Genomic DNA, 11,529 nt, shown 5'->3' on the forward strand with positions numbered 1-11,529 from the left:
AAGCCCAGACTCAAGAATTATCACATTTGGAGATCAATCTAGAGCTCACTGCAGTCAAATGGAAAACTTCCCAAACTTTTTATATGCAGTGGAGCAAACCCTCATTGTGGTTTTGCTTTACAGGAATACATACATTCTGTAGAATCTTTTTTTCAGAAATCTTTTTTTCCTTAATAAGGTATTCTTAACCTGGCATCAGACTTAACAATAGCAATAACCAAATGTATAATTTTTCTAGTTAAAACCTGAAGTAATATACAGTGTTGGTAATGATCTTACCAGAAAAATCAGATGAGGAGGACGAATGGTGTTTAGTGAAGATAGAAAACAAAAGATTGCTAATGAGATATTGCAAAATAAAGCTCCTACCTTGTGAATGGCATTCCAAAGCTGTATACTTTGGATCCGAAATTTCTTTGTGAATTTCAGTGGAATATTCAGAGTAACCGTTATCTTGCTTAATGCCAGAACTGTAACCAGGTTTCCTCTGCCCGTGGACTAGAGCTGTAGCTCGGCCCCGGAGATAAGCATAATCCTTATGCAGATGGCGGAATTCAAACCGTAATACATCTCTCTCATTTTCAACGGTCCGCAGATGATTTTCTAATAGCAAGCGTTCTTCAGTCAGTTTTCTAATGTCACTTTCATATTTGGAAGCTCCTTGTCTGTATTCCTGAAGCTCTTTCTTAAGTAACTGATTTTCCTCTGTGATGTTAGTTATTGCCGTTGATAACCTCTCGCGTTCTCTGTCCACATTGGTCAAATTAGATTTTAAAAGATCAATATCTGCTTTTGCATTTCTGAGTTTAGTCATGAGTTTCTTTTCCATATGAGCTTTATCTGACTGGACTTTCTCAAAGTCCTTCTGCAGCATCTGTTTAGTATTAGAACATTCCTGCAGGGTCATTTCAAGGTTAAGTTTTTTGTCTTCCAKTGTCTGCATTAACTGAAGAAGAGTCTCCAGTTCAGATTTTGCTGTAGTTTCTTTTTCTTTCATTTGCTGTATCTCACTCTGATTTCTTTCAAGCTCTCCCTCTAGGGAATTCTTTTCTTTTATAAGTTGGGATGTGCCTGTCTCAAGTTTTTTATTTGCTTCTTGTAACATGCAACATTCCTTTTGTAAGGACTCTACCATTGCATTGAGCCTTTCTTTTTCACAGGTAACAACAGTCATCTCTTCCTCTACTTTCTGGTTCTTAATTTGAAAATCATGTAGTGCCTGTATTGTGTGTTGGCTTCCGTTATACAGTTGACTCCTCTCTTCCTCAAGGATTTTTTTCTGATTCTGGAGTTCTTTACATTTTCTTAACAACTTCTTTACTTCCTTAATACATTTCTTACTGTTGTCTTCTGATTTAACTAATTGGCTTTGCATCCTTTTCTTTTCTTCAGCTAAATCCTGAATTTGCTTATTGTATTTTGATATTTTTTCTTTCAAAGACTGTATGGTAATATTAAGAGGTTTCACTTTGTTCTTGAGAATTAAATTTTCATTCTCAAGATCATGTACTCTGTTTTGCAGATGCTCAGAATTTTTCAGGGACTTCTGCAACACTTCCGTTTTCTCATCATATTCACAGGCTACTTTGATTTCACTGACCATCTGATTTTCAAGCCTCAGTAATGTTTGATTTAAAATATTCAGTTGTTGTTCTTTTTCTAGATGCTCTTTATGATCAAGCATTATTAACTCATCTTTCACCATTTTGGAAAAAATATTAACCTGGAAACTGTCACCTTCACTGTAATCGCTTCTAAATTCTTTATGTACATTTTTGCTTTCAGATTCTGCTTGTTCATTGCATACTGTTATAGAAGAACTCAACATGTTGACACATTTGGAGTCTTTATAAAATTCTTGATCAAAATGTAGGTCTCTTTCTTTAAGTGAAACTGAAACAATATGTGATCCATCTAAAGAGCCTGCAGTTCCTGTAGTTTCTTTTGATTTTATGTCATTTAATTTTTCTCTGCATAAAAAGCCAGATTTTTCTGTATTATTTTCTAACAAATCAGAATCATTACTGACTGACTTCTGAAATTCTTGTTTCAATGACTTGTTAGGATAGTTAATGTTGTCTGTTACATAAAATTCTTTGCCATATTTGGGAGAAAGTATGGAAAGTTTAGATTCATTCAAAATTACCTTTTCATGGGCAGCATTCAAACTTTCTGTCTCCAATTCAGCACCAGGTAGCAAATGGCATATATATTCATTTTTTAGTGCAAGTATTGTTGTGTTTCCCATTAGATCTTCTGAATTTTCTACCTTTCCAGTTGCTATGGTTTTCAGTGAAATACTATGTGACATTTTTATATCACTGACCATATTTCCAGTATTGGAATTTGCTTCCACATGCTCATCAGTACAGGGTTGTTGATCACGATGAACTTTTTTCTTATAAAATGGTGATTCAGGATTTTCTGCAGGCTACCCCACAAAATAAATAAAAAACAAAGGTACAAAAACTCTTATGCTGTAGGAATTGTTAAAAAAAAAAAAAAGCAGTACTGGAAGCATAAGTAAACATAACTAAATTGTTATTAAAGCCACTTATCAATCACAACTCGTATAGTTTCTCTCCCAATGTCGTCTACCCATTTGTCATAAAAAAGAGTAAACAGAGATGAGCAACAAAAATAGGAAATTATCATATGCCCCGCTTCATTTAGTACTGGGCTTTGAAGCCAGCCCAAAATACTGAATAAGCATCTTAAATGTAAATGTACTGAGTAAGCATCTTAAGTTTAGGTGTATTTCAAACAGAGGAGAGATGGCCTAAGAGAGCTCACAGACTGCAGTTCTAAATGATTGTTTTATCATCCCAGGCCCTATGAAGTAAGGGAAAACTGGAGTTCACACTAAATAGGCAGAAAAAATAGGGTTTATGCTGTATTTCATAGGACTGGGACGAAATTTATTCCATCTCCTCCTTTCTCTTCTGTCCTCATCTCTCTACTCTGTCTCCCTGTACTCTTTGTATTGCATTCCATGTCTGTTGAATATAATCCAAGTGAATTTTTGGAAGATTAGGTAAAGTCTTGTCTGTGCAGAAAAGAAATTGAGCTTTAATCATAATGGGGGAAGGGGAGGAACACTACTGTATATGTAGGTCTTCCCACAGCTGTATTTATAGTAAAGACTTTGAGGACTCTCTTGTGTCAGAATTATGGCAAAGTTGTACTACAGAGAAAAGACTCAGGGAGAAGACACTATTTTTTGTCCCCACAATATCCCTTGGGTTATTTTCCAGAAAACATGTAACTTGCAAAACCTGCAATCCAGCAACATCCTTAAATAACTTGTTTGTAGGTAAAAATTGGTAAACATACCAGAGATACATCACTTGGTGTGCTAATCATCAGCATCTTGTCAGACCTACACAGTGGAGTTTTCATTTCAATTATATTTTTATTTAGTATCTCACTAATTTCAGACTGTACCTGGAAAAGATTGAGATTGAAAAAAAAAAGTAAAAATATTTAATTTTTGGAAAATATCCTATTAATCAAGAAGTTCTTTCTTAGGAGAGAGAGCCTAGATTGAAGTGCTGTAGGAATATGGATTTGTGTATAACCAAGTATGTGTAAAGTTAAATATCCTTCCAGCATCAGAGCTTTTGCTTCTATATAAAGAATCAGATAAAATGATGGCAGAAAAATGCTCCTAGCATTTTGTGAAACATAGCAGATTGAAACAGTGGAGCAGGTTCTGCTGTTTACTGGCAGTGACATAAAGTGCAACTAAGTTCTTTGAAAACAGCAGAGCTTCCTTGAATTTATAGTGATATAAAGGATATCTAATCCTTTCCTATTTTTCCCCACTCAGTTTCTTTCTCCTTCTAGATTTTTCTTATTTTTTTCTTAGATAGTCTTTCTAAGCCTCCAAATAATACTATGATTAGGACACGACAAGAACCTGTAAGTAGATTATTTTATCAGCTATTTTAGGATTAACAAATGATTAAACATACAGTTAATGTATGTAATAATCTAAAAATAATTTGAGATCTTAGTTAAAATACCTATGGCAGTATCTAAAAACTCAGGAGGAGGCTTTTGTCTTTATTTTAAGAGTATTTGGGGTCTGCTTTTACCATGTTAACATTCTCCAGAATCTGTTGACGAAGAGTCTTAAAGGATTCCAGCTGTTGCTGAAGAATCTACAATGTATAAAATAAATATTGAAAAGTTGGTAGGTGCTTTTGAGTTTTTTAAAATATTGAGATGAGTTAGGGTATTTTCTTGGTTAAACTTATGTTTCTTTTCCAATTTTAAAATTGTTTTCATTTAGCCTGAATCAGTGAGAGTTCATCAAATGTTTTTTCAATAGACATTTAGTAATTGACATAATTTAGTAACAGACATTCAGTGATTTGCAGTACCAGAGGATTTCAGCATATTTCTTCATGGACAGTTATTCACATCACAAAAAGCAGTGTCACATCTGGCATTACTTTGGGATCTTAGTCTTTGCACCGAAACCAAATTGTGAATGTGCTCATGTTAGAGTTCATTCTTCCAACTCCAGAGATCATCTTTCAGGGTTAGACTGAGCTGTACAGGTCTGGACAACATAAGAAAGTTGGACTGACTATAGGATTAGAAATCAGGAATCCTGTTATTCTGCATTATCAAAAACTTAGCAAAGCTAAGCTCTAATGACTTAAGTGTTTAAAATAAATCTTGCAAATTCTTTACAAAGATCAGAGAACTTTTTTTTTTTTGTGAATGAATCATTATTAGGTCATAGGAATTCACAGACTCAGTGAAAATCTCAGCTAAAGGAATGAGCATGTGCATATGGCAAAATACGTCTAGTTTTCCATGTGTTCAGCTTTGGAAGAGAACTCCCAATAAGCACAAGGAAAAAGGGCAGGTAAACAAACACTGTACATCATAGACCTCATTTATACAACTATCCTGGCATTCAAAAACAAAAACATCCTTTGGTAATCGTTATTTAAAGGGAAAGTGGTGTTTGACAGTACACTGTCAGCTTCAAAATTCTTCAGCAAATTAATTTCTTACTGAAAAATACCAATAAAGAATGACACCTCCTATTGTATGGCATTAGAAGTATGTTGAAACAGTTAAACAGTCACTGTATTTATATTCATATTAACCAATTCATATTCATTGAACAATGTAAAAGAGACTAGCTTTAAATTAGAGAAGACTGCGAATACTGGGAATTAACACTTTGCCATAGCGGGTGTTGAAAACATGAAATAAGGCACCTTTAACTGGTAGCCTGAGCTGCTCTTGCTGCTCTGGTAAAGTCTGGCACGGGCCAGAYTGTCAGCAGTGTTTCAGCCACTGCAAGAGGCATGTCCATCTGCAAATTAAGTACCCCAGGTGGAAACGCTGCCAGCTGGGACTGCCTGTGTATTCGGTCACGCCGCCCCACTCTGAATTGGCCATAGAAATAGTGAGCTTCGACAGTTGATGTTTTGGGTAGTGGGAATCAAATTGGCTTACTTCCAGTGCTGTTTGCGGGGGAATTGGATCTTCTGCTCCTGCTGTACGCCTGTCTGAAAGCAAAAAGGCACCTCTAYAGCTAACAGTGTCTGGAGCTGGCGGGAAGAGCCGTTCTGCTGGGGCTGGGTACCAGCGAGGGAAGAGGGCGGCAGCTGGGCTGGGCTGAGGAGGCACTGAGGATGTGAGAGCTTGCTGCTCTGCTGCTCCGAGCCCGGCTGTCGCTCCCAGCGTGGGGCAGGATTGCAGCGGCCGGGAGGTCCCCAGGGAAGGAGCCCAGGCTGCCGCTGAGAGCGGGCGGAGGGGTTCCTCCTTGACAGAGGCAAAACAGGGACCGCTGGGGGACGTTTGTCACCACCACTCCTGTTGAGGCGTGACAGCCGACCCCGGGTTGAAGAGGGATATCCTTTATTTCTAGTACGGGTTATCTTTCTGACTTTTTTTTTTAATCCCACCACAGCTGTGCCTGTGCCCACCACAGGAGTCTGCTTTGGCCTGTACCCATCCCATGCYGCCCGTGATAACCAGGTCGAGGGCCACAGCAGCATACTAGTGACCTTGCGGCCGCGATGCAGTGAGGAGTGCTGGTGCCCTTTTGTGACAGTGACATCACAGTTTGCAGTGACGCCACTGTGTGAGGGCGTGATGACGCTGCAATGCCTTCGGGGTGCAAAACGCCCCGGGCGCAGCCAGAGGCGGCAGGACCCGCCCGAGCCGCCTCTCGCCCTGCCCGCGCGGACGGGACTCACTAGATCCGGCGCCTCGCGGCATCTCGCCCCGCGCGCGCGCCCGCCCGCACCGCCTCTCCCGCGCCAACGGTCTCAGCTCCCCGCTTCCCCGCCCTCCCCGGCCCGTTGGCGTTGCCAGGTAACGGTTCTGCTGGGCGAATAAGCGGGAGGCGCCAGGCGCCGCTCGCGCCTTCTTTTGCAGCCCGGCGTGAGCGGCCCCTGGCGGCCAGGGGAGCACCCGCCGCGTGCGCGAGCGGCCGGCGGCGGCCGTTGGAGCCGCGGCCGTTAGAGCCGCGCCCGGGGGCGGTGGCAGCAGCGCGGCCCCGGCGGCGCCCCGAGGCCTTCCGAGTCGCGGAGGAAGGTTGGGAAGTGAGTGCTCAAGGCAAGGCAGCAGACGAGGGTACTGGCACCGGTGGCTGCCGCTTTTGATGGCGCCTGACCGCTAAAGCCCCCTCCTGCCGCCTGGGAGTTGCTCCCTTTTTCAGGTGCGTGGCCTGGCAGCGCCGCGCAGGCTGGGTCGGGCAAGGCCTGTGCCTGCCGCGGGGTGGGCGGCTGTCTTRCCTTGCCACCCCGCTGATGGCGGGTTGCCAGTTTGGCATCCCGCATGTATTCTGAGAGCTGCAGCATGTCCAGGGTGTGCTGGGAGGCTCAGCCTTTGGCACGACTTTGTTCAAAAGCAGCTCTGGGAAATCTGAGGGAAATATTGCTGTGTGCCAAGTGTTTCTTCTTTCTCTCTCTATCCTCTCTCTATCTCCTTTTTTTTTTTTTTTTTTTTAATTTTCATTGCACAGATCTCCCTGAGTTGTCACTCTGGGTGGGCTTGCTTTTGTACAGTCACATCTGAGATTGTTTAAATTTTTATGTAATATTCTGCCATATATTGTTTAAACAAACAAGTTGTGTCAATAAAGTTATATCCTTTCATGAAAAAAGATTCCCTCCCAAAATAGCTAGAGTGCTAACACATATATGAACAATATTCGTTGTGTTTCCTGTTTTCTGCGATATCTGCTTAAAGTAATAAAGCAGACATTCATTATGAGTAACCTGTATTCATGTGAGTAGACCTGCTAAAAGGTTACTGATGTAATTAAATGACTCAGGTGAATACAGCCTGTAGTTTTAGGTGTAGATTGTTAAGCCTGCTAAAAGCCTCATAAAGCATCTGTAATGCTTCTAGCGTTACATATATTGGAAGACTTTGGTGACAAAAGCAGCTGCAAACGTAGATCTTCAACATTCTTTTGGGAAGCAGTACTACCAGACAGTTACTTAAATTTTAAACTTTATCTGGTTCAGGGTGTTAAGAGTTGTATAACAAAGCTAATTAGAGAAAGCTATGTATTTTTAAAATCCAATTTTACATGAAAACTAGACATCTGATTGGTGGAATTTATTGATGAAAGATCAAATTCAACCTGAAAATTTTTATTCTGTATTTGATTTGTGTGTAGCTATTTCATTTTTTTTTTAAATAGGGATAAAGAAAGTGAATAAATTCATAGTATACTTTGCTAACTAGCCTTAGCGGTAGGAGATGCTGAAGAAATTTCTGATTTTTTTTTTTCCCATACTCTGTCATGGGACTTCTCATCATACAGTTTTTATCYTAGAAGACTGCACATGTACTTATAGCATCAGAAGATTATAATTCAACAGACTGAGGTAAACACGTTGATAATGGTAAATATCAACATCATTATGGAAGGATAGTTTGCAACTATGTAGATAAAAGAGAGTCAAGTTGGGACCATAGCGCTCAATCCTTAAGAGTGGCACAGCTGTAACAGTCAAGGTTTTCAGGCTCTCTAAATAATTCTAATGTGTTTTTGATGTTAGTGAACCCGTCTTACACCTGTCGATGGACAGCTGAAGAATTCAGTGGCTGGAATTAGTCCAACAGTATTACACAACAGTGACAAACATGCAAATATTATATTTAGCTACTTACTCTCCAACCCAGAATTAATTTTTTTCATTTTTGTGGCATCATAAGGGAAAAAATAAAGCCTTAGCCTATGGTCATGGTCCACAATTAATAGAATATAAAATCTGCCACAGTGATTTTTTCATCTACTTATAGTTTTTGTTTATTTTGGATCCTACTCTGACATTAGTGACACCGTGGACTTCAAAGGTGTTTCTTCAATACTCCTCTGCAAACAAGACTAGAGTCAGAAGCTTTTACTGGGAGTAACTGGTGGAGAAATGAGTTCTTAACGTTTCAAAAGTGTTTTTTTAACAGTTTTTTGATCTTTGAGTTATGATTTCAGTTTGTCCTTAAGATATGCAGGCAAATCCAATATGGCTTTTTTGCATTGGGCTTTTTTATTAAAGATCTTTTAGAATTGTTTGTAAGTTGTAAAAGACTGTATTATACCATAGAAAATCTGGAAGAAATCAGGAGGCTTTGCTGCCAATGAGAAGAACAAAAATGAAATGGTGATGCAAGAAAAGTTCACTGTTTAAAGGAATGTAAAAATAATTTTCAGGCTCAGCTCTTTCCTTGTTCTAGTAGAAGCTATCAAAACTGTGGAAATTTCTCAAAATACTGAATCTTCATTGTCAAAGAAAATAGAAACATTAAGATCAGTGAGTTCTTGTACTGATGTGTGTGAGGATTTACATATACAACAAGTCAAGTTAGTATTACCAGGAGTCTGTGTGTGAATCTTAGACAGTGAGAGAATAAATCCTGTAGTACACTACTAGTTTAAAGAACCCAGGAGAGATTCTAAATAATGAAACTATAAATCCACTCTGAAAAAGATTGGAACTCTTAGAAAAAGAACTTGGAGAGTTTCCTCATGCTATTCTGTTGCCTGTTCACACCATCAGAGGGTGTGCTATGGAGTCTCTTTCTAGTATTTCTGCATTGTGATTTTCCTGGTTTCCTAAAAAGCCAGCAAGAGCAGCAACAGCAACAATACGACAACAGCAAAAGCCTGCTGGAGTTCTCAGTTCCTGTTTGTGGTTAAATAAAAAAGGTCAGCTATTTGAAAACTGAAAACAGTTTTCTAAACAGAATAGGTTAATCCCAAATTTGATGCAATGGGAGAAGATATGGAAGTCTTCACCTGCAAACAATATGATCGTTGTAAAATTCTGATTTATATATTTATCTGAAACAAGACCAATACCTCATGTTGTTTTGAATAAATCATCTTGTGCACTTTGTTTTATTAGTAAATGTTCAGAAATGAACCCACGAGAAGTCCTTTGTTTGTAATTCTCCAGCAAGAAAAACAATAATAAATAATAGAAGATAAACAGTTTGTTCTTTTTGGACTTCTTAGACAATTCACAAGAAAAACCTCCCAGTGCAAAAAGAAGTGCCAGGCAGTTAAGCACTGCATGAAATGATAGAAAACAGCAGTGGGCCTTCAGGTATATGACTGCCAATGAAGAACCGGTTTAGCTGGTTTGAGTTGGTCAATGTTGTGTTAGCAGCCAATGAAGACRTATGTAGCTGTCTTTTTATACCTCATGAGCTCTTTTCTATAATATTTTTAGTTACCTGTTTTTATAATAAAGACTTACCTTAATTATAAGCTCCAACACAAGAGATTTCTCGTAAAAAGCCACCCAAAAATCTACATAAAAGACATGCTGGCAAAAGCAGACAAAAACTTTGCAAAACAGAGAAACAGAAGAAAGACAGGAGTAGATAAAATAAAGCAGTTGCAACTAAAACATCAGTGCATCTGAAACTTTCCAGAAATGCAGCAATGATTGGACAAAATTTAAGAATTCCTTCAGGAAGCACTGAAAAGTAAAATGAAATGAGTAGCCAGGATTCTGAAAGATGTGAGATTCGTTTAGCAGCATGCAACTACATGAACAAGGACAAGCCAGTCATGAGACCGTACTACTGAATTTGAGTAGTGTAGTCCAAGAAAGAGCAAACCTTTCAAAAGATATCAATTTTAAGTGACAAAAAGATGGAGAAATTTGTGAGGCATTCTTAACATTTTTTATGCTGTTGAGCTAACTTGGAAGAGCTTATAGAATCCATAATTCAATATCAAATTTTAATGGCTATCAAATATGAAAAAAAGTCTGGTAGAAGAAGACTCAATGTAACTTTAAAAATGAGGGTTGGAATTTGCCAGGCTTCATAAATTAAATTTATCAGATTATATGTTTTGGCAAGAAAGCAAAATCTACTGAAATATGTAGAGGCAAAGCAAAAGTAAAACTTTCAAGGAGAAAATGATGGGATGAAAACAGAGTTGCATTGTAGGGAAGAGCTAGGAATGCACTTAATGAAAGTAAATAAACAAAAGCAGTCCAGTCTGTATGCACAAGAGCAAAACTGTTTTAACCAAGGCAGCAAACAGGGATAATATAAACCTATAAAGAAACACATTACAGTGTTTTGTGCAATGAAGAGTATTTCAGCTGTAACTTTCAAGACCTCCAAGCTGCCACTGTTCTCCTGTGTCTTAGGACACAGAGGCTCTTCAGACCAGGACTCCTGTGGCTACCAAAGCTGGCACAGGGGAGAAATCTCTCAGCTGAGCCGATGTTGCACAGTTCCAATCTTTCTGTGTAGGTGGTGGAGATTAATGTGTGCCAGAGGATGGTCTTGGCATTCATTTCTAAATGGGACTGGATGGACCACATTATGTGTGCGTGGTACCCGGGGTGGCCTGCTCACCTTGTCCCCCACTATTTATTTCAGGAGCTGAGGGCCAGTGACTGGAACCCTTTTAAGCTGGGACATGCTGTCACAGGTGAATGTGATACCTAATGTCATGTTAAAGGTTTTGGTGAGAAAAATGAGTCATATGACACAAGTGTGTAATTRGCTGGTCAGATTACAGGGAAATCATTTCTGCTCTGGGGGTAGGTGAACTAGCTATGGAGGTAAAACCTAACCTTGAAAAAAGAAAGTTATTAAAAGAGTACCTATTCCAGGCCTCAGGAAGAGAATATAAACTGTAGGAGGACAAGTTCCAATGAATGAGGAAGATCAGTTTCCAGATGTTTTTACTAGATAAATGTATGTACAAAGGCAGCTGTTTGTCATGGAGTTACTTCCTTGTTTATAAGGTGGTTTGCCAGACAGGAGCAGATACGGAGAATGAATGGAGGATGTCTTTAGGTTCTTCCATAAAAGGATGATAGAGATTCTGAGGCTGTGGATCATACTCTGCAGCTATGTTGGCTTAAGCTGCCTCTCTCTTGACAGCATGTTTCCTCTGTGTGGACTCAACTGTTTGTATAGCTATACAGTGAATCAGATTAGGAACTGAGCTGGCTTGAAAGCAAACACACTTTTTTGGCTGTTTTTTTTTTTTTTTTTTTTTTTTTTTTTTTT

At 39.2% G+C, this 11,529-nt stretch overlaps 1 protein-coding gene across 1 annotated transcript; it reads right to left on the bottom strand.

Moving 5' to 3' along the window:
- CCDC110 (coiled-coil domain containing 110) lies at window positions 1-6,812 on the bottom strand. The gene is made up of 5 exons (XM_026084041.1): window positions 6,647-6,812; window positions 5,482-5,534; window positions 4,098-4,163; window positions 3,334-3,444; window positions 1-2,431 (listed from the first exon to the last, which is right to left on the bottom strand). The coding sequence occupies exons 1-5, from the start codon at window positions 6,810-6,812 to the stop codon at window positions 239-241; spliced, it is 2,589 nt and encodes an 862-aa protein (XP_025939826.1). The 3' UTR covers window positions 1-238.
- Between the last annotated feature and the right edge of the window lie 4,717 nt (window positions 6,813-11,529).

The sequence above is a fragment of the Apteryx rowi genome, unplaced genomic scaffold (genome assembly GCF_003343035.1).
Source record: "Apteryx rowi isolate R43461 unplaced genomic scaffold, aptRow1 scaffold_625, whole genome shotgun sequence".
Taxonomy (NCBI): domain Eukaryota; kingdom Metazoa; phylum Chordata; class Aves; order Apterygiformes; family Apterygidae; genus Apteryx; species Apteryx rowi.